The 23437-nt window shown below is 44.3% G+C and overlaps 1 protein-coding gene across 1 annotated transcript in view; it reads left to right on the top strand.

The window, feature by feature from the left end:
• The window catches only part of sidt2 (SID1 transmembrane family, member 2), a 70850-nt gene extending 51215 nt beyond the window's left edge, over positions 1-19635 (top strand). The window contains exons 18-26 of the mRNA XM_078532705.1: positions 1021-1138; positions 2661-2797; positions 5834-5942; positions 8611-8687; positions 10609-10655; positions 13718-13823; positions 15800-15910; positions 16248-16361; positions 18622-19635. Of these exons, the coding sequence (XP_078388831.1) occupies positions 1021-1138; positions 2661-2797; positions 5834-5942; positions 8611-8687; positions 10609-10655; positions 13718-13823; positions 15800-15910; positions 16248-16361; positions 18622-18684 (882 nt within the window). The 3' untranslated portion in view covers positions 18685-19635. The remainder of the gene's footprint in view (positions 1-1020; positions 1139-2660; positions 2798-5833; positions 5943-8610; positions 8688-10608; positions 10656-13717; positions 13824-15799; positions 15911-16247; positions 16362-18621) is intronic.
• Positions 19636-23437: the final 3802 nt, after the last annotated feature.

Here is a 23437-nt window from a genome sequence, read left to right as displayed (position 1 = left end):
CTAATAGACAAGGAGGTTCATGAAGGTATTATGATTTAATACAATGGAAAGAAAGAACTGGCATTTGTGTGGTACCTTACATACCTCAGAGTGTCTCAAAGCATTTCACAGCCAGTGAATTACTGTCAAATTGTCACTATTGTAATATAGAGGAACACAGCAACCAATAGGCTATTAGTAAAATCTCCCAACAACAGCAGCTTATATTTATATAGCTTCTTTCATATAATAAAACATCATAAGGTCTTTCATAGCAGTATGATAAAAGAACACTTGACACCGAGTCACATAAGGAGACACTATAGCAGATGACCAAAGAGCTAGGGTTTAAGGAGCGTCTTCAGAGAGAGAAAAAGACGTATAGATGTGGGGAGGTTTCAGGGGAGAATTCGAGGGCCTTGGCAGCTTAAAGGCATGGCCAACAATTGTAGAGCAATTAAAATCGAGGATGGTCAAGAGGCCAGAATTAGAGGAGCACAGATGTTTCAGAGCTGTGGGATTGGAGGAGATTACAGAAATAGGAAACAGGGGTACAAGTCTATGGAGGGATTTGAAAGTGAGGATGAGAATTTTAAACTCCTGAACAGCAATGAGATGAATGACCAGCCGGTTTATTTTAGAGAGAGGTATTGGTCAGGAAATCGCAGGAGTTTCCCTACAACGGAATCTTTCACGTCCACCTGACTATGAGACAAGAGTGACACCACTGAGGGGGCATGGTTGGTATTCTGGATAGGCAAGTTATTGTCTTGGCTGCGACTCTTAATCACAAATAAAGAAGCGTCCCATCCATAGGTTAACCTACTGATGCTGACTGTAAGATCTAGCCAAGCTAATTTGGGGCCTGAAGGGATTGAACCTGACCTCATTGATCTAACCTGAGAGCTGGCCGTGCATCTAGGAGACACCTGATCCAGCCAGCCCTGCAGTATAAACATAAACGAAGAAGCCTCCAGTAGCTGCACTTAACATAACACTGAGCAATATTTGATCTGTCTGTCTCTCTGATTGTCTTTGCAGGAGTGTGGAATCCCTAAGCATTTTGGTTTGTTTTATGCGATGGGGACCGCTCTCATGATGGAAGGGCTGCTCAGTGCCTGTTACCACGTGTGTCCAAACTACACTAACTTCCAGTTTGGTGAGTTCGCTCTTATTTCTAACGTAGCTAAGAACCGCCATGTCATCTCAGGTCCTGGGGCAAGAGCTGGAATCTGGACTTGTGCTCAGGCTGTTGCTTTGCTGATGCTGAAAGTCCCTTGAGAGTAATCATAACCGCACAGCATGCTACTCAGAAATGAGTGGAGAAGTGAGTGAACCTCCTTTTTAAAACTCAGATGTCAACCTTAACATGTTTCCATGGCAAAATACGTTGGAGGTACAGTGCAGTGTGTCACCGAGAGAGGGGGAAGGGAGTGATGACAAGTTCCTCAGAGTGAGGAAGGGAGAATTGGACGATGAATCACTCTGGGCTGCTTCGTCACTCCCTCAGCTGTCACAGAGCTGCCCTGCATGAGGCCCAGAACTGACAACAACACCACCCAGAGATTAAAGGGTCCAAATAAAAGAAGAAAAGGGACAAGATATTAAAATTCAGTAATAATGTATGAAATTAGCCCTGACGATCTCTGCATAACAGCAGATCTCTCCCTGGCTCCATATGTTCGAACAAAGCAATAGCCGGGGAAAGGTCTGTCATATCTTTCAAAATAGGCAAAGAAAGACTTTCATTTATGTAGCGCCTTCATGACTGCCAGACATCACAAAACACTTTACAGTCAATTAAGTTCTTTTGGAGTGTAGTCATTGTTGTATTTTAGGAAACATGGCAGCTAATTTGTGCACAGCAAGCTCCCGCAAACAGCAATCTGATTAATGAGCAGGCGATCTGCTTTCGTGATGCCAATTGAGGGCAGGACACTGGGGATAACTCCACTTGAGAGGGAAGATGTGGCCTTGGTTTAACATTTTATGCAAAAGACAGTGCAGCACTACCTCAGTACTGCATCAGAGTGTCAGCCTGAATTGTTTTGCTTAACTCTGAACTGGGATTTGAACCAACAACCTTCTGTCTCAGAGAGGAGAGTGCTTCTAACTGAGCAGTGGCTGACACATGTAAAGTATTTAAAAATCTTTCCACACTGTCTCTGGCCTCTACTTGTTTGGACCATAATCCATGTGTGATTTCCAAGGCACACAGCCTTTAATTAAACACTTCCAATATTTTAGCTCTTGCCTTAACGTTCTCCACACCCCACTATCCCACGAAAGGAATTGTTGCAGCATCCTAACCTGTTAAGGTGCCGCTCGCTCAGAAAGGGACCTTATCTTAGAGAATCTGTTTAATTACTGTAGTGGTCAATTGTTTGGTGTCTGATTATGTGTGTTTGATATCTGTGTGTTATTACTTAAGCCTGGATGTGGTCACTTAGAAAAAAAGAAACTAAATGGAGGCAAGCTGCTGTAAGCATGAGCGAGCAGACATTTTAAAGCATTGAATAAAACTCCTGTTACTCACATAGAAGCTGCTGTATCATCTCTGCTTATCTTCAAGGCATGAAACACAACAATGACCCCTGCAGGCTCATTTTACAGTGAATAAGTATTGAGGTAGGAATGTGTTACTTCTTGTGTCCTGATGCTTGTTTCTGTTTGGCACACAGACACATCTTTCATGTACATGATAGCAGGTCTCTGTATGCTGAAGCTATACCAGAAGCGTCACCCGGACATCAATGCCAGTGCCTATTCTGCTTATGCCTGTCTTGCCTTAGTCATATTCTTCTCCGTGTTGGGGGTGGTGAGTATAGCTTTTCATTGAGAAGCACTTCTGATTCTGATCTGAGGTCATCCAAAACTCTGCCTGTGTCTTAACTCGCGGTGAGGATCCCTGGTAGTCGGGCCGGGCATCCCCGGAACGAGTGCGGAGGATGCCAGGTGTGGAGGCAGGTTGAGCACCAACACTGTATTGGTTTATTAAAAACATAAAACAACCCTCATCTCCCCTCCCCCCACATACACTCTGCATGCTCTATCCATGCCAACCCATGCCACCTCATGCCCCCACCAATCCCCGAAGGCCCCTCGTACACTTCATTTCAACCTATGCCCCACCTACCCCATGTCCCCTCACACCCTCCTGCCAACTATGCCCCCTAGCCAACGCCATGTCTCTTTATAGCCCCTGTGCCAACTTAGTATCAACTCATGCCAAACCATGCCCTCCACCCACCACCATTTGCCAGATTTACCATGATAATTCACCCTGTACCCATCATGGGCAGATCTCAGGACCCATGCTGAGATTAAATAAAATAAAGTGTCTATTGCAGACTTCATTTAAAACAAACACTCTCATTCATAAAAATAATTTACTGTATTTATATTCCTTCAACTATATTATTCCTTATAACAACAAGCACTTCATTCAATTGCATAATCCCTTATGGAAACAAGCATTGGAATTCATAATCTCACTTCAAAGAGTCCATAACCACCTGTCAATCAAACTGTGAAATGGCAGGCACCCTACTGTGATAATGCACCATTGTGAAATCAGTCACACCGCACTAATGCAGTAATGGTAGACCTAAGGCTTATGTCAGCAACAGAGTGAAATGGCAAGCAATCATTTTTTTAACACTCCAGACAGTTTTTTTTCAATGAGTTAAAGAGCGGGAGTTTTAAAGGCCTTGATAGCTTAATAGCTCCCTTTGATATTTCATCTTGGCACTTTTGCCAGTTGTTTTTGACAGTTCCAATGAGTTTATGCACTTCTTACACACATTTATGCCTAATTTTAGAAATCCCAAAGGGCACCTTACCTCTCTCAAAGGGCACCTGATACCCCCTGAAGAGCACCTGACATTCCCCCCAAAGGTGTCCCGGGTATCCAGAGGAGTACCTTACCTCTCTCTAAAAGAGTACCCTGGCTATCCAAACAAATTCACAAGGTTCAGACCTGCTCCTACCAGGTCTAACCTGTGCACATTGGATTCCAGACAACTCTCACACCAAAATCATGTGAGTGAAGGCAGCTGCAGATTCCTATGGGCAGCTGCTTCCGTGAAATGCGCATGCAGGAATCCTGACCTAGACGCTTTTCCCGTCCCCACAAAAATGGTAGGTTTGTGTTTGGGGCAGGACTTCTGGATTTGAGCCTCTTCTGCTATTTTTGCAATGACGAAGAGGTTCTCCATCGCTGTGAAAATCCAGGCCAAAGAGTCCATAGGTTTATAGTTCTGGGTAAGTCCACAAACAGTCGGAGGTGTCAATTCTACAAATGGTTTTGTCTTGGTATGTCCATTCAAGGAGGGGACCCCACTCATGGTCACTCAATTAGGAATTTGCCAGAGATTTGAGGTAGTTCTGAGATAATGCAGAAATTTCAAAAGTCACCTGACCCTGGGCAACCATCTTAGCAGCCTTTTAATGTCCATTTTAAAATGAAAAGGCACTTCCAGAAAATTCTACACTGAATACTGTCTTTGTTTAAATGGATAGCTCATGCCTTTACTGGGCATGACACTATGTTTGAGGCTCCATGGTGCTGTGATGGATAATCACTGCAATTCCTTATCAAAACACGTTCTCATCCCCACCTGGGTCATTTTGGGTTGGCACCAATCAAAAGGCAGGGACTTCCTACAGAGCAGTAACCGAGAGGGAGGAATCTCACCCACTTGTGGCCTGTTAAAATGAAACATTGGCAGAGGCTTGTGAGCAAGTTGTAGATGTGAGGAGAGGGGAAATGTCGGGTGGAAAAGTTTTTATTTTATTTTATTCTTTCATGGGATGTGGGCATCGCTGGCAAGGCCAGCATTTGTTGCCCATCCTTAATTGCCCTTGAGCTGAATGGGCTTCTAGGCCATTTCAGAGGGCAGTTAAGAGTCAATCACATTGCCATGGATCTGGAGTCACACCAGGTAAGAATGGCAGATTTCCTTCCCTAATGGTCACCATTACTGAGACTAGCTTTAAAATTCCAGATCTTATCAATTTAATTCAAATTCCACCAGCTGCCAAGGTGGGATTTGAACCCATGTCCCCTGGGTATTGGGCCTCTGGATTACTAGTCCTGTGTCATTACTGTTATACCACCATCTCCCCACACTCCCCCCTGATAAGTAATGATTGTAACTTAGCAGAACAGGGCACTGAAACTGGATTAAAAAGCCAGTACGCTCCCCACCACACCCCCCAAGGCTATTCTTTCTTTGGATATGGGTATCACTGGCAAGGCCAGCATTTGTGGCACATCTCTAATTGCCCATGAACTAAGTGGATTGCTAGTCCATTTCAGAGGGCAGCTAGGAGTCAACCACATTGCTGTGGAGCTGAAGTCACAGTAGGTCAGACCAGGTAAGGACAGCAGATTTCCTTCCCTAAAGGGCATTAGTGAACCAGTTGGGTTTTTACAACAATCAATATAATTTCATGGCCTTCATTACTGAGACTAGCTTTCAATTCCAGATTTATTAATTGAATTTCAATTCCACTACCTGCTATGGTGGGATTTGAACCTGTGTGCCCTGGGCATTAGCCTGGGTCTCTGGATTACTAGTCCAGTAACACTCTATTGCACCAGGCTTTCCAACTTTAGAGGTACAATGGCTAATGAAACAATCCAGCTAGAGTGTGTGCAAGGACCTTTGATTTGTCCAGACTAACACCAATGGATTGGGGACAGGTTCCCTCTAGTTCAGGGGAGCCGGGGCAGAGGAAGAGCAGTCAATCCTAGCTGTGCATTTGAGTCAGAGATTGACAAGAAGGAGAAGTCAAGAGATTTGTTTTTAATGTTAAGGTATTCTCTTTATTTTTGCTTCTTTCTGTGCAGGTCTTTGGGAAGGATTACATCGTTTTCTGGGCTATTTTCTCCTTTATTCACATCTTGGCGACACTCTTGCTCAGTATACAACTCTACTATATGGGCCGCTGGAAACTTGGTAATTATTATCTCTTCAGCTCCTGGGATTTTGCTGGGAATGTTCAAAAAATGAATCTTTTCTTTATCTGCCCATTCTGTCTGCCTCTCATTTGGCAGAGTCAGACCCAAAGTACAGGCTGTAACCTGAGCTGCCCCCTGAGAATTATAAGCACGTGGGGGTATGAACTTATCATGTGTAGTAACCTTCACAACCACCTGTTCTGCACTCTATCAGTTTTATTTCTATTGGATTTTAAATGGAAAATATTGATTTGAGTGTAAAACAAATGGCTGGGTCGTCATTAACCCAGTCAGCACTTCCGTTCAAGACCGATTTCTTTGTTTTATTCTTTCATGGGATGTGTGCGTCGTTCTTAAGGCCAGTAGTTGTTGCCCATCCCTAATTGCCCTTGAAACGAGTGGCTCACTAGGCCATTTCAGAGGGCAGTTAAGAGTCAACCATACTGTGGTGGATCTGGCGTTACATGTAGGCCAGACCTGGTAAGGGAGGAAATTAGTGAAGCAGATGGGTTTTTAACAACAATGAATGATAGTTTCACGGTCACCATCAATGAGACAGGGTTTCAACTGCAGTGTTTTTTTTATTATTTGAATTAAAATACCACCAGCTGCTGTGGTGGGATTTGACCTCATGTCCCTAGAGCATTAGCCTGGGTCTCTGGGGTTACTAGTCCAGTGACGTTACCACTACGGCACCATCGTCCCCCTAGTTTTCCAGACTTAAGTCAGGAATCGCGGGCTCCCATTGAGCCCGAGTGCTCCTGAGCAGAGCATGTTACCTGGATGACACCGTTTTATGCACAAAAAATGATTTTATTTAGAAAGAAATACTTCCATTTATTTAACATCTTACAACATTGTCAAATTTCCTCAAACACAAGGAACTACTTTTATAAGTGCTGTTACTGATGTTACATAAACAAATGTAGAAGCTATTGCCACTTGAAATGCCTTTCAGGACACCACAGAATGACCTGCCCAGACGATAAGTGTTTGATCATGTTGGTGGAAGGAGGAACATTGGTCAGGAGCCAGAATGCGCCCTGCTTTTTAAATAATTCTCTCGGATCTTTAACATTCATTGAGCCACCAAAATTGGCAAAGAGGACTTTATTTTAACCCCCCATCCTAAACATGTCACTTCCTCGGCACTGCATTGGAATGCCAGCCTGGATTGGTGTCCAGCTGTGGAGTTCAGACCTCTGAGCCAGAGGTGAGGGTGCAACCAACTGAGACTGACTGGAGTGCTACTCAGTCAAGGAGATAGTGAGCTGTGGACTTTGGTCTTTTGGTAATCTCTCGTTCCAAGGACATGTGACCCAGCAGAATCATGTGTACTCTGAGCCCTGTGCAAGGTCCAGGTGCAGCATTACATGGACTTTGTATGAAATGTGTCTGATTCACAGAAATGAACCATACTGAAGGCTGTGCCAGTTCATAGATCGTTGCTCGGTGATGGGCCAAAAAAAATCTAATGAAACTATCTAAACAGCCCTCAGAAAGGAGGACGTGTTACATAGGGCAGGGTTTTCTGGTTGTCGGGCAGGTGCAGCGGGCGGGCCTGGGAGCAGCCAGGAAGCGGCCCACCACCGGCGATCGGCCCCTGACCGCGATTTCACACTCACTGGCCAATTAACGGGCAGCCGGTGTGAAAGACGCGCTGAGAAGCTCACTGCTGCTGGGGTGGGTGGGTGGGTGGCAGGAGCACGAGCGCAAAAGTCTGCGCATGCGTGGGGGAACGCACACTGAAAGCTTCCTGAAGGCAGGGAGCTGAAGAATTTTAAACCAATGAGTAAAGTTTTTAAAAATCCGGAAAAAATGCACACAGAGCGGACTCACTCACCTTAACATGTATATTTGAAAAATGCTGCCCAAAAATTTTTTTTAAATTTAATTCCTTCCCGTGGATGAGGTTTCCGAAAGAATCCAAAAGCCGCCTGGCCCATTCGCCCGCCCGCCAACCCGACGGGCAGCATAAAATAGCACTTAATTAATACTTTAATGGCCTTAATAGGCTTCTTAATTTTCAGCCAGCGCGCTGTCGACTCTCGTGCGTGCCTGCCAACTGAAATATCACGCGAGAGCGCAATGACGTCGGGACGCTCGCCTGACGTCATCACATTATTTCACACTCGGGGGTATGTCGGGCGTGTGCCCGCGTGCCAAGCAGAAAATCCTGCCCATAAATATAACACACCAGAGGGCTGAAATTCCATCTGGTTTTCCTCGCACCACTGACGTTAATTTCAGTGGAAGCGCTGTTTACACACATAAACAGGATTTCTGCTATACTTAATGTCAGAGTGGAGGAAACCTCGAGGTAATTCCGCCCCGCCCCACCCGTGAACATTGAGATTCCAAAACTCCCTTCCCTAAATCCCTCTTCAAACCGTTCTTAAAAACAACTTCTTTCCCCCATATGATCATTTGCCTCTAATTGTTCTGTCGTTCTGTTCTGCCTCTGTCAGTCACCTTGGGAACATTTACGCCTATAGATGCAAATTGTTGAGTTACAAGGGTTAACCAGGGATGGGTATAATTCCCCCAAGGTTGTCACTATCATGGACTACCTGACTCAACAGTAATTGGCCATATTCCTGTACGTATTGTCTATTTATGTGCCATTGTCAAGGAACATATTAAATGTTGGATTTTTACTTTTTCAGACACTGGGATCTGCAGAAGGATAATTCATGTGATTTACACTGACCATATCAGACAGTGTAGTGGACCTGCCTATATAGTAAGTGCCCATTACGTGTTCTATATTCGCAATTGCAGGCAAAGGGATTTCTCTCTTTTGGCTGTGATGCACACTTGGTGAAGTAACTGACAAGGCCACTTGAGTGAGATTCCCTTGAAGCTGAGCCTCAATGAGTCAATGACTTCAGGAAAGTAGAGGAAGAAAATTGGACGGCAAGTGACGAAAGAGAACTGTTGACACAAATGATGCTCTGTGCTCGGCAAAGCCTTGATCACAATGCTGGGCTATGTAGATTACAATGCAGCCCATCAAGCACTTTGAATGAAGTCCTGAAGCTTCTCAATCATATGCCATTGGTGAATACAGATACAACAGAGGTCTTCAAAAGGAAAGTGGGTGAATACTTGAAACAGAAAAAAATTGCAGGACTATGTAAATAGAAGAGAGGGTGCGACTGACTAGATTTCTCTTCAAAAAAGCTAGTGTAGATTTGATGGGCCAAATGGCCTCTTTCTGCACTGTGCTATTCTGTGATTCTGTAGCGGTATTGTCGCTGGACTAGTATTCCAGAGATCCAGGGTAATGCTCCGGGGACCCGGGTTCGAATCCTGCCACGGCAGATGATGGAATTTAAATTCAATAAAAATGTGGAATTAAAGGTCTAATGATAACCATGAAACCATTGTCGATTGTTGTAAAAACCCATCTGGTTCACTAATGCCCTTTAGGGAAGGAAATCTGCTGTCCTTACCTGGTCTGATCTACATGTGACTCCAGACCTATAGCAATGTGGTTGACTCTTAAAATGCCCTCTGAAGAAGGGCAATTAGGGATGGGCAATAAATGCTGGCCTAACCAGTGATGCCTGCACTCCATGAATGAATTAAAAAAAAAATTCAATGACATATCAGCCCGCAAGACTCTCACTGCTCAAATAGCAGTTGCTTTGGGCCTCACTTACCCCCCTGATGTCTGACTGCTGCTGATATTCAGTGAAATACAATCTTGGATATGAAATACAAAACGTTAAAAATGCTTTTACACTAGAATGTACAACCAAAGGCAGACACCAGTTTCTCCTGCTGCCTCCACTGCTAAATTATCTGCAGGGAACTGATGACATTGTAAATCCATGGAGATGTGGGCACTGCCAGATTGAGGCCTCTCGTTTATGTGGGCCAAGAAATGGGCTCCAGTTAAAGACAGCAGACGGACAGCTGAGGTTGCAAGGCCCAATCATGGGACCCGCAACTCTGGAAGGCCGGCAGCCCCACTGGGAAAAGTGGGCGCAGCTCAGGCGGAAGCATCCATAAAATTTCATAAATAAAGAGGCCCGAAGCCAGTAGGGCCATCGAAGAGGAGGGGTACCCCCATCTGGAGGATTTGTTTTTCCGTGGGTGCAGTCTTACCTTCCTGCGGCCCCATCATTAGGGGGTGGAGTCTTCAGCTCTGATGGCTGCTCTGGGCCTCCTCTAAGGAGCTGCCCAGCTCCGCACTCAGCCGGAGTCCGCTCCGATGCCAGAAAGACGCCAGTGGAATTCTCCCCGTTTATCCCCCTCGTTAGACCCTGAGTTGATAATTAATGGCTACTCACCACTGCCGGGGTGGGGTAGACGCTGTCGTTGTTCACCCGCTCCCAGCAAGACCGGCCTGTTGGTGGGAAATGGGCTCACCGACCTGACATCATAATCTGCAGGTTTGCTCCTGGCTCCTGCCTCCGTGGGGCTGAGAAGATTCCATCCTTAGTCGGCCTTTGAATTCAACAACAGCGTAAAAGGGGAGGGGGTTGCTGCAGAAGCAAATGGGAAACAGAAATGATGAGGTAAAATCACTGTCACCAACAACAGTGGCTGGTGGGAGGCAGATCTTGCGTATTCTAAGCCACTCCAGTCATAAAGGCTTTGATCCTCGATTTTGACTCATGTTTGTCCTGCTAAAATCGCTTATCTTTTGTTCTCAGGATCGGATGGTATTACTCATTATGGGGAATATCGTGAACTGGTCACTGTAAGTAATAGACTTCTGTGCCTCCCCTGATCAATGTCCATCTTGCTCATTATCATCATTGGAATCTCTAAATATATTCTATTGGGTTTGAAAATATTCACCAAAGAAGATTTACTGGAATGATACCAGACTGAGAGGTTCTAGCAATCAGGAAAAACTGATCAAGTTTGGACTCTTTTCTCTAGAAAAGGGAAGACTGAGGGGGTGACCCAATAGAGGCGTTTACAAATATGAAAGGGTTCGAAAGGGTAGATGTAGAGAAGATTGCAGGGGAGAGCAGAACTAGGGGCCATCAATGTGAGATAGTCAGCAATAAATGCAATAGAGGATTCAGGAGGAACCCAGAGAGTGATTAAAATGTGGAACTCTCTACCACGAGGCATAGTTGAGGTGATTTGCATAGATACATTTAGGGGAAGCCAGATAAGCACATAAAGGAGGAAGGAATAGAAGGACGTGTTGATGGGGTTAGATGAAGAAGGGTAGGAGGAGTCTCATGCGGAGATTAAACATGTACCTTTTGGGCTGAGTGGCCTGTTTCTGTGCTATAAATACGACCGGCAGAATTTAATCCAGCTCGTCGTGGCAGTGAACATGACGACCGGGCCCACTAAATCAGGCAGGAAGCTGTGAGTCTGTCAGCAGGCAGTGGGGAAACCTCCCATGATTAAGTCAGAGCCAGGAAGGGGCTGACACGCGAGCAACTTCCTGTTCATGGCGGGATGTCAATTAGGCTCACCTATGAACCACTTGCCACCAATTATGTCCAAGCCCAATGGAATTTAGTGGTGGCTCAAGGATTAAACGGGAGACGCACGGTTCTCCCGTGCTGCCCAGGAAACCCGGTCAGTTTTGCCTGCGGCCTCATGGGTGCGGGGAAGTGTTCCTCATTCACAGGCACCCAGTGGCCAATAGGAGGCGGCAGCATTAGGAGGGTCGGGGGGTGGATGGGGGGGGAGGGCAGTGAAAGCCACCACCCTCGCTCTGTCCCTCCCTCTCTGATGAACCCTTCCCCGTGACCCTCCATCCCTCCCTCACTCACTCACTCACTCACCAAGGTCCAGGGATCCAGCGACAATCCCTGTGGAATCCATCGAGGATTACCAGCAGCAGCCACCACTCCAGGTGGCACTTCCGGGAATGCAGAGGACCGGCAGCTCCTGGGGGAGGGGATTTCCGCCCCCAGAGTCCTAAATCCAACGCTGGCACTTAACTTCATCATTGCGTGTTTCTTCCGCAGGTTCTGCAACCAATGGGTGAGTCGCTCACATTGAATTCAGGCCTCTGCCACATTAAGGATTCGCTTGATATTTTCATTGGGGCTTTGGGCAACAGATTGAGTCAGGGTGTTTTTGGGATGGGGTAATGTTAATTTAATTTGTCTTTTACACTTAGTGACTGTTCCAGTGGAATCCGTCAGGTTTTGTAGGAATGATTCCAGTTTGACATTTAATTTGAATATAGACATTGTAGTAACTCAGATGGTGCTGCTTGGGAGAATGGGGTAAACACGGAACTATTGGTGCTCAGTGCTAAAAAGAAATAAATAAATCGCATTTATATACCATCTTCCAAGACCTCAGGATGACCTGAAGCGCTTTGCAATGAACTAGTTTTGAAGTATAATCACCATTGTGATGTAGCCAATTTGTGCACAGCAAGCTCCCACGAATCAAATGAATAAATGAAGTTGTTGCGGTGATGAATCATGTTCACCGATATCACTATCTGAAATCGTGCTCCGCTGTCCCATTGCACGAAGACCCTTGCTGGGAGTGCTAAACTCTAAAATAGGATCCATACTATTTTCTAAAAGTGCACGTGACAAACACTGGTGGGATATCAAAACCAGTTGACCTTTAGTCTTATACAGACTTTGGACCCTTTCTGTGACGTTTCATTGCGGTGTTTACTGTGATATTGCCAAATTGGTAGGGTCTATGTGCGAACACAGTGGCGTCTCACTTAAATCTGGAATATTTTTAACCTCTCATTGGTAGGAGGGAGTCTTGCATCTCAGGTTTTCTAAATGTTGATTTTACAATTTCAAACTGATCATGGTTGGGAGATGCAGAAAGGAAGTGAGATTCTCTCCTGCAGCTTCTTAGTAAGCAATACAAGCAGAGGCTTCTAGAGCAACTCACCTGCCCTTATGATAAAAACAAAGTACTGCGGATGCTGGAGATCTGAAATTAAAACAGCAAATTATAGTAAAACTCAGCAGGCCTGGCAGCATCTGTGGAGAGAGAAACAGAGTTAACGTTTCGAGTCCGTATGACTCTTCTTCAGAGCTAAGCCCCATGTTGGCTCTGGAGGGCAATTTGTGAACAGGTTAACTGAAGTAAGGGTGGATATTACACTTAGAAAGAAAAGAAGGAATTGATTTATAAAGTGCTTTCACAACCTCTGGATGTGCATTTCACAGCTAAGTAAATTCTTTTGAAGTGTAGTAACTGTTGTCATGTAGGAAACACAGCAGCCACTTTTACACACAGCAAACTCTCACAAACACTGTGAAATCGATAATCAGATGATCTGTTTTAGTGATGTTGCTTGAAGGATAAAACTGTCCAGGATACCAAGGGCAAACTTCTCCCTTTTTTTCCCAAAATAGTGCTATGGGGTTGCCTGCATCCACCTGATGAGGCAGATAGGGCCTCAGTTCAATGTCTGAAACACAGCACCTCTGACAGTGCAGCCGTCTCTCAGTGTTGCAGCCTAGATTTTGTGCTCAAGTGTCTGGAGTGCAACTTTAATGCATGAACTAGTCACTCTGAGCCTAGAGAGCCATGGTCAGCAGCTAAAACTGGGAACAGGCAAATGAAGCGCTGCTCTGTACACATATGCCAGTCCTGTTCTGAAAGGCAATAGTGGATGATAGCTCATGGTTGACCTCTGGCCTCTGGACGGTGCCCCTATTTTCATGATGGTACCAGGAATGTGATTGTGTGAGGAAATTGTACAAACTCTGTGCCACTGGCTGTTGAATGTGTTATATCACAGTGCCTGCTTTCACCACCCAACATGAGTATGTGTAAAATTGAGTTGCGTTTATTTTTCAGAGCTGCATATGGGATTATCCTGAGACCCAAAGATTTTGCATCCTACCTGCTGGCAATAGGGATCTGCAACTTGTTACTCTACTTTGCTTTTTACATCATCATGAAGGTAAGCGAATGATGGATTACAATGTGTTTACAGCACAGAGACAGGCCATTCAGCCCATCTGGCCCATGCTAATGTTTATGCTCCACATGAACCTTCTCCCACCCACTCACTAACATCATCAACATCTCCTCCTATTCCTTTCTCCTTCATGTGTTTATCTAGCTTCCCCTATCTATACTATTCATCCCCAAATATTTGGCAGTGAGTCTCACATTCTAACCACCCTCCGATAAAGAAGTTTCTCTTGAATTCGCTATTGGATGTAATAGTGTTTATCTTACACTTATGACCCAGACAAGCTTTGGGGAGTCAGGAGGTCCTAGCTTCTGACCTGCTCTTGTAGCCACAGTATTTATATGGCTAGTCCAATTCAGTTTCTGGTCAATGGTAACCCCAAGGATGTTGATAGTGGGGTATTCAGCGATGGTAATGCCATTGAATGTCAAGGGGCGATGGTTAGATTCTCTCTTGTTGGAGATGGTCATTGCCTGGCAATTGTGTGGCACAAATTTTACTTACCACTTGTCAGCCCAAGCCTGAATATTGTCCAGACTTTGCTGCATTTGGGCATGGACTGCTTGGGAGATAGTATGTTCTCAAATTATATTATATATCCAGTGCCTGTACTGAATGCCCCTGTGTTTGACTGTCACAGCCTTTACTTTATAAGAATTAGTGCTCCCATTAGCCGTACTTTTCAAATCAATTAGGTTAAACAATTATACTCATGACTTGTTTATATTTGTTTAGTTTTAATATTTTGCTGATTACCATTCTAAGTTAATTTTTGTTCTGAAATGATGCAGTGAGGGTAATGCTGACTCAATAAGAAACTGATGGGATCAGATAGGCCGTCTAAGTCGATGGGATATAAAACCATGAAGCTTTTCTCATCCTGTCCATTTTCTCGCTGGATTAAAGCTGCCCCAAGCCTGCTTGCTCTTGGAAACTATAGGTAGGCAGAAAGTTTAGGCCCGTTACCCATTGGTTCCTCATTTACCCTGTGTCATGAAAGGGAGGCACCAAGCAGATGCCAGATGTGTCTCGATTAGAGAGCTGGGGAGGAAAGGTCAGTGCATGAAACATCCCCGACTGCCTTGGTACACCAGTGAGAGACCGAGTAGGATTTGATAGAGGCCAAGGAGCCTATTGGAATGGTTCAGGACCCAGGAAAACCTAAGGATTGGGAGGAAGCATGGGTTTTTTTAAAACAAAAGAGTGGTCATTTCAATAGGAAGATATAATGGGCAGCCTATCAACCAGACACCTCCTATAAAAGTTGACGATTGGTGATGGTGTAGGGAGTCTGAGTTGCAGTGGCAATACGCGCTTTTACACGCATATTTTAGTCTGGAGCTATGGATAGTGATGGTAGACGCTTTGACATTCCTTTCATCACATGACTGACCAGGAATCTCTCCTGTTCTTACAGCCTGCCATTGACGTGTGTTGGAAGGATTTGCAGGTTGATACTTAACCTGAAATAAAAACAGAAAATGCTGGAAAAGTTCAGCAAGATCTGTGGAGAGAGAAACAGAGTTAACGTTTCGAATCTGTTCGAAGAGGGGTTTCTGCCTGCACAGATACTGCCAGACCTGCTGGGTTTTTCCAGCATTTTCTATTTTTATCTAACACTTCCAGCATCCGTGGTATTTTGCTTCTACCTTATTGACACTTAACCTGTTTGGCTGCATTGATGCCCTTGGCTATCAAGTCCTGGGGTGGGACTTGAGCCCAGAGCTTCTGGCTCAGAGGCAGGGATGCGGCCCACACCTCCACAAGACCTCCAGTTGATGATTACCTCTCTGGTAATCAAGTATCTAATGTCTAGAATCTAGAGCACGTCAGTAAACAATATTACAGAGTTGTTGGGTTTTTTTTTAAGTGGAGTTGCATTAGAATAAATTTAATTGGCTGCTGTCTTTCTGTGTTATTGAACATTTTATACCTGCCTGCTGTTTTCTCTGTTGCCCTAGTTACGGAGTGGTGAGAAGATCAAACCCATCCCCCTGATCTGTATTATCTGTACAGCTGTAGTCTGGGCCTTCGCTCTCTTCTTCTTCTTTCAGGGTCTCAGCACGTGGCAGGTAAGCACATCCTCCGGTAACCCAGTAGGTTGAGATTCAATGTGGGCTTATTTTCCTATTGGTGCTCAGGAACCCTTCTTCCTCATGGACATTGTGGGAACCCCGATTCTGAGGAAAGGTCTTTGACCTGATGCGTTAGGCCCCACGTTTCGTCCTCTGCAGAAGCCCCTTGACCCGCTGAGAGTTTCCAGCGTTTTCTGGGTCATTACTTGGCATTATTTATCGGGTCAATGATGTAACGTTGCCCATTTTTTTGTTTTAGCAGTCCCTGCTAAATAGGGCAGAGCGAATAATTTAACGCGCTGAATAAATACTTGTTTTCTTTACCATTTTACAGAAAACTCCAGCCGAGTCCAGAGAGCACAACAGAGAATGTATCTTGCTTGACTTCTTTGATGATCATGACATTTGGCACTTTTTGTCCTCCATAGCGCTATTCGGCTCTTTCCTGGTGAGTAACCCACTCCGCCTCTCTACCCCTCTCTCCTCCTTTAAGAAACCCCTTGAGGAGCTTTAGGTCCACCTGTCCTAATACCTCCTTAAATCAAAACAAAAAAATGTCGGGATATACTCAGCAGCTCAGGCAGCCTCTGTAGCGAGAGAAAAACGGAGTTAGCGTTTCAGATCGAGCTGACCTGATGAAAGATCATTGACCTGAAATGTTAACTCTGTTCCTTTCTCCACAGATGCTACCTGACCTGCTGAGTATTTCCAGCATTTTCTGTTTTTATTTCAGAGTTTCAGCATCTGCAGTATTTTGCATGGCTAATAATATGTGCTTGTGTGACTTGGCACCAAATCTTGTTTGATAAAGCTCCTGAGGGACGTTTGCGTTAAAGGCGCTATCTAATTGCTTGTTGTTGTTGTTGTTGTAAATTGGCTTCTTGCCCAGATATAGCCAAAAATGGACTTCCGGGATTGCACTAAGTTCAATGCTTATTTGGTGCGATCTGTTTCAGAGCCGATTCTCATCCATCTTTTTAAAGCGCATATTTTTGTCCCAGTGTCCCTGAGTGTTTCTCAACCCGTTCTTTACTTTTGTAGTCACTGCTTCAGTTTGGGTAGCTGCGCGAAGCCACTTTGGTTAATGCAACAAAGCTAATTCTAGAACTAGGAAGATATAAAAAGCCAAGTTTGAGTGAGTGAGGCAGCTCATCGATTAAAAAGGAGAAAATGATCAGGGAACAGCCACGCTAAAGGGCAGTGATGCAAGTTGAGACACAGAGTGCTTGGTTTTACCAACAAGCCCCTGTATCACCAACCATCAGTCACTCAGAGGCAGCGCCTCATCAAGAGTTTGTGATTTTCGACATGTTGCGTTCTCTATCGCCGGGTGGCTATCCGACTCATCAAGTTTAAGGATGATAGTGCTGATCACTGGAACTCCTTTCACTTCTGGCACCAGTCTCAAAATCAATCATCCCCAGTTCAGGCACCACATAGGCTGGTTTCATTGTAAAATCTTCCTGTTCTACCCCAGCCCAGAAGATCACCCTTTACTGCACCGGTCTGATACCTCCTATTTCCCACCCTACCACCCTGTCTCCTGTCAAATTGAGATCGATAATTAGTGTTGGATCAGAGGGCTTATTTCAGCTGAGACTACCCGACTCTGACCATTTGTAACGTTGCTAGATATTTTCTCTTTGGCGTGTTTGGAGTTGTAAAACAAAATTACTCCTCGCCCATTCACTAGCTGGGAGCTGTGCTCAAAGGGAATGCAGATCGAACACAAGCTCAGGTTCCCTAACCTTTGCTTACATACAGTTCCAGTCAGAGTATGGGATTGGTGATTTTAGCCCTGTACTTAGATCACTTAGCCTTCAATCCCTCTTTTATTTACACAGAATGGACAGCGCAGAACTAGGCCATTTGGCCCAACTGGTCCATGCTGTTACGTATGCTCCACAAGAGCCTTGACACACCATTTTTACTGTAACTCTATCGGCATGACCATCTATTCCTTTCTCCCTCATGTGTTTATCCAGCTTCCCCTTAAATGGATCTCTTGTTATTCGCCTCAAGCTAATCTCTGTAGTAGCAAGTTCCACATTCTCGCCACTCTCTGGGTAAAGAGGTTTCTCCTGAATGCCCTATTGGAGTATTTTTTTGTGTATTTCTTATACTATGGCCCCTGGTGCTGGTCTCTCCCACAAGCGGAAACATCTTCTCTATATCCAGCCCATCAAACCCTTTCATATCAGTTCACCTTCCGGTTTGCTCTTTTTTAGTCAAATGTGGCTCAGCCTGTTCAGCCGTTCCTAGTGGTTGTAGGGTTACCAACCCTCCAGGCTTGGCCTGGAGTCTCCAGGAATGGAAGATCAATCTCCAGGACACTGCTGTGTGCAACCTTGGAGAAAAATCACCGGGGCATTAAAAAAGATTGCTCTTTTTCATTTTCTCTGAACATTTCTCTTTACCAGATGTAAAAATATTGAAAATGGGGGAATAAAAGTTGTTTGGCTGACAGTCAGATATCATCCAATTGGGTAATGAATCTTTTTGCTTTCCAATTGGCGTGGTAAGGCAGCATGTCACAAGGATGGATGTGTTGGCCATGTGACTAATGGCTGGAGTGCGGGGGGAAAATCCTGTGACGAAATCTCCAGGGATACCTTTAGTTGCAGTTGGCAACCCTAGGTAGTTATAACCACTCTGTTCTGGCCTCATTCTTGCTGATCTTAACAAGTGCCTCTCGCTTCCTTCTTCAGATCCTGCTGACTCTGGATGAAGACCTGGATCATGTGCAAAGAGACAAAATCTACGTCTTCTAATCCCCGGCATAGAAACACCAACTGCACAGCAGACTTTCTACCTTCGTACCTGAGGCCTGTTCCTCTGGAGCGACAGGAGGAGAAACGGCGCTCGCATTGCAGCTACGAGCGAGTGAGCTTTGGAGGCGATTGGGATCTCAAGAGCCAGCCACATTACACTAGCCCTTGAGCTGCCAGCTCTTGCACTTAAAGCGAAGTTTTTTGTTGGAGATCATTGTGCCACTGCACTGGTCTTCAGCTTAAGACGTTGTGCTGCTGACGTGGTGATGACCGCTGGCTTCTTTTGCGTTGATCAGTCTCTTATTTTGCAGGACACAACATCGTCACTATCTCCTTTGCCAGGTTACTCTTAAGAAGTGGCTTTTGTGTTTGAAGAAATTCATTTTATGCACAATTTTTGGAATAAAATCAGGTCTTAGCGTTGAGGGGAAATGGACACCCTTCAGTGGAAAAACATTTATCCCCACTTGTTTCGTTTTGCCAGTCCTAACCAAAACTGTCAATGGGGGAAGAGTGCGGTACTGAAAAATGAAGGCATCCCTGGCTTCAAAAGCAAAATTGTTTTTTTGTGCTTTGCCACACAGTCGGTATTGGAAAGTTACAGCTGTTCCTGTGTTTGCGGGCATTGGTCTTGATGTTAGATTGGCACCACGCCCTGCTGTTGTGTTGAGCGCATCCATCAGGTGATAGATTGACAGGCCTGTTCATTGGAACTCAGTCAGCATTGAACTCCTACTGTTGACCGATCTGTGGGGAAGCATTGGCTTTAGAAACGGTGGAGGGAGCTGTGGCCGGTACCTTGGCCTAGAGGTTTTGAGGTTTAATTTAGGTACGGATGAGGGGTGGAAGGTGGAAAACTAATGTTAAGGAAAGTAAATTCACAAAATCATAGCCTCAGCTGGAGGCGATGAGTTTTACCTCTCTGTAGGTTGTTACAGGGTCAAAATCAATTCTCAATCTTGCCAAAAGGAATAACGAAACAACGATTCATAATAAGCAAAAAACGTTCACTGGTGCTGTCCTGCCATGAAGATAAAGTTTGAAACTGGGGTTCACTGTAATGGAAACACCAAGTTCAGTTGGCGGACCCTGTAAGCTCCTTTACAATATATCGATTTGTGTGTGATATGGGAATACTTGGTGCTATCGCTGGGTGTAACATGTGAAAATATTCCCTCACTAATCTTAATGTTATACTGTAGTCTAGTTGGGGAAGCTCCCCCTGGAGGGTCTGTACATTCTGCATTGTAAAATCCATTATGACTTATACTGAGGCACAATCTGCATTGTAGCAAGCACATTATTAATCCATGATTTATCACTGTGCACTCTTTCATATCCTCAGATTAGTTCTCAAAGGGAGATTGACCCCCCCCCCCACCCACAACCTGCCCTAGAGATACCGGTGGCCTCACAGATTAGTATAGTAACAGGCAGTGGATATGTTAAGTACTTACACATGTTAGACCCACAACATCTGTGCATCCATGTATATAAGGTGCTTGCTGCAGCTGCTTAGTGTCCATAATTCTCTGTAATGGCAGGTATCGTTTCATAATGTGTTGTATACTATAGGCATGGGCACATAACTCAGAGTCCAGCTTTCAGAAAGACTTGAAACAAGTCCGCATCGATGGGTTTACTCAGCTTAGTGATGATATCCACTTCAAATAGAGGTATTGATGGTGATGACAATGCCCCTTTAGGGATCCCACCCACTAGGAAATGTGACTGAAGGCTCCAGTAGTGTTGAGGATGTACACATCCTTTTATTGTTGCACTCTAAGTAGGGCAAGCAATCTGGTTTGGCACGAGATCCCACAAACTTCTACACTTACCGAGTGCCGTATAATGTATTGCATCGAAGGTGCAAGTTTACAGAAACTGCCCCTAAGACAACGCAAATGCCTGTATCAGTTTTTGGATCTCTTGCTTGCTTGCTCTATCCATTGTCACATAGTGCACTCATAATATACAGAACACACAGGTTCAGAGTGTTAATGACTGATTCTTACAAAGTTGCTATATTGTCACCAGAAGGGAAGAATGAGGCTAATCATAAATCAGATAGCTAGACTTTGCCTTTTTTAAAGAAATGAATGGTAAATGCTGCTATAATTGAATGCTGCTGTATTAACTTCTCCGTCCTGCTGTAAAGTGTAAAGTGTCCAACTGCTCAACAATGAGGTTGATTCAAGGAATTTAACAGCACAAATTTTTGATAAATTTTTAAAAAATTTTCCTCTTGATTTCAGTAAAATTTAAACAATTCCTTGGAATATTTTATAGGTGCTAGTCAATGATATTTGCAGGGACACTTACTGGGGATCTTCAAAGCAATCTTCATTTCGTTAGCATGACATATAGAGAGTTGACGGAGCAAGGGTCGTAACTTGTTGCAACTAGTGCTGGTCAGGAGGAGGGTGGGTCCATGAGTTACATGAAGGCGATGTCTTCTGAGGTTCCGGTGTGTGCACTGGGGTTTTGGCGTGGCTCCAGTCATCAGATAGTGCCAGAATTCCTTTGGCAGACTATGTGTTGTGTTATTTCTGATGTCTGCAATGAAACAAGCTCAGGTCTGGGAGTACATGTGAACTATATTAATCTAGAGTTTGCTTTTAAAATGGTTGAAAACTGATTTACAAAACGCAGTTGAGAAAAATCAAGGTAGATGCTTCCATCATCGGATTAGTCACATTAACCAGATTGAATGGTAGTTGGCCAGCGACTGAGCAATATTGGTGATGGTGACTAGAGTGTAGGTTTATTCTCCCTTTAGTCTCTATATATCAAATCAGCACATTGCTGTCCTATCCAAAGTGATATTTATGGCCCCTGCTTATGGTAATGATAAATTTCCTCTTCAAAGGTTACCATTTGGGCTATGGTACCGATCTCCAGTTATAGTTGAAACAGCCAGATCTATTGGAAGACTGATACCGTGCCAGTGAAGCAAGTACAGGACTCAGTCTCCTGCTCAATTTCCACATCCTAAACAATGGGGCTGACTTTGCACAGCTCAAAGGAAGGAAGGCAGGCTGAGTGATTCTGGCTGGGATTTGACCCAAGACCATGGGACTTCCATCCATGGAATGCAGTTCGTCAGGTTTGTACAGCAAATGTTGTAATAATAGTTTGATATGCTGAATTTTGCCATCTAATTACTTTTGACCATCAGGGAGAAATCCATAATTTGTTGTGTTAATAAATGACAAACAACACTGACACAGCACCACCTAACTTTAGGCTTTATTTGGCAAACCATTTTGCACAAATCCCATGATCTGACCCAGCGAAGTGTTAGCATACACCCAATATTTATCTTGTAACCACAGAATTGTTTGTTGCAATACTCTCTGCCTAACACTCTTTGGTCATTTGAAGCATTTAACTGCTGCAGGGTTGAGTATGAAGCTTTTTCCCCCCCTTTGATGATCGGCTGAGGGACCTGTCCTGAAAATCACGAAATTTGCAAAAAAAATGTACTGGTTTGTTTGCAATGGGAATGCTCTCTATTAGAAGACTGAAAGGGGATAGAACACACATACGCAGTGCTGCAGACCTCCTAACACTCCCAGCATGCTGACCTTTGTTAGATTGCACATGATAATGTTCCGCTGCCAGATGAAGATTTATCCCTTATCACCTTCATGAGATTTACCAGGGGCCAAATAGTGCCGTATATCATAAAATTAGAGGCCAAATTGATTTCCCAGCTTTTGACTACTTGTGACCTCAGTAATTTCCGCACTGTCCTTGACCCCTTGGATTGCAATGTTGGAGATTTAGATTCCATGGTGCAGCCAAATCTAATTCGGAAACACATGGAGCTCTGGGTATAGTTCGCCATGTTGTTAAAATGATATAGAGGCATTGGAGAGGATGCGAAAATGACTTTCAAGGATGACGCCAGAACTGTAAGGTTATACCTACCAGGAAAGGACGAAGAGGCTGGGTCACTTTATCTTTCTTGAAAGGAAAAGGTCTGAAAAGTATGAAAGGTTTTGACAAATCAAATGGGGAATTCAAAAAACATCTTCTTTACCCAGAGTGTGGTCAGAATGTGGAACTTGTGACCACACAGTGTAGTTAAGATGAACAATATTGATGCACTTAAGGGAAATCCAGATAAGCACATGAGGGAGAAGGGAATAGAGGGTTATGCTGACCAAGTTAAATGAGAATGGTGGAAGGAGACTCCAGCATAAATGCAGGCATGGACTGGATGGGCTGAATGGCCTGTTTCTATGTTATATATTCTATACCGTTATATATTCTATATCATTTTGGCACTGACATTCGCCTACTACCTTTCTGCATCAATGTGGGTGTGGCAGTGCAACTACAGCCCCTCTCCCCCTTAATCCCCCCCCTCCAAGACTTGTAGTTTTTTTAATCTTGTGGTAACATCTGAAAGCCAGGGCCAAATGTACCAATGATGGTTAACTCTCAACGTTTCATCACAAAGGATATGTCAAATAGCCATCGCTCAACTTCGTTCAGATATCACCAAAAGGGACACCAGAAGATGAAAACCTTTAGTATCTTATTATTCCATTTCTTTTATACCTTACTGAACTACAAATCCTCTGTTGGGTTGAAGATAAAGTGCAGTTCAGGTCTTACCAACACAATTCGTTTAATTGTCTAATCAGTTTAATAGTTTAATTTAGATTGTCACTGGATAATTCTGTTCTGTGGCACTGTTCTTGAGCATGAAGGACTGTGCCTGAATTTATATATATATATATAT

The sequence above is a fragment of the Cetorhinus maximus genome, chromosome 2 (genome assembly GCF_964194155.1).
Source record: "Cetorhinus maximus chromosome 2, sCetMax3.hap1.1, whole genome shotgun sequence".
NCBI classification, from domain to species: Eukaryota; Metazoa; Chordata; class Chondrichthyes; order Lamniformes; family Cetorhinidae; genus Cetorhinus; species Cetorhinus maximus.
The sequence above is the reverse complement of the archived record's forward strand: the minus strand, read 5'-3'. Positions and strand labels throughout refer to the sequence as shown.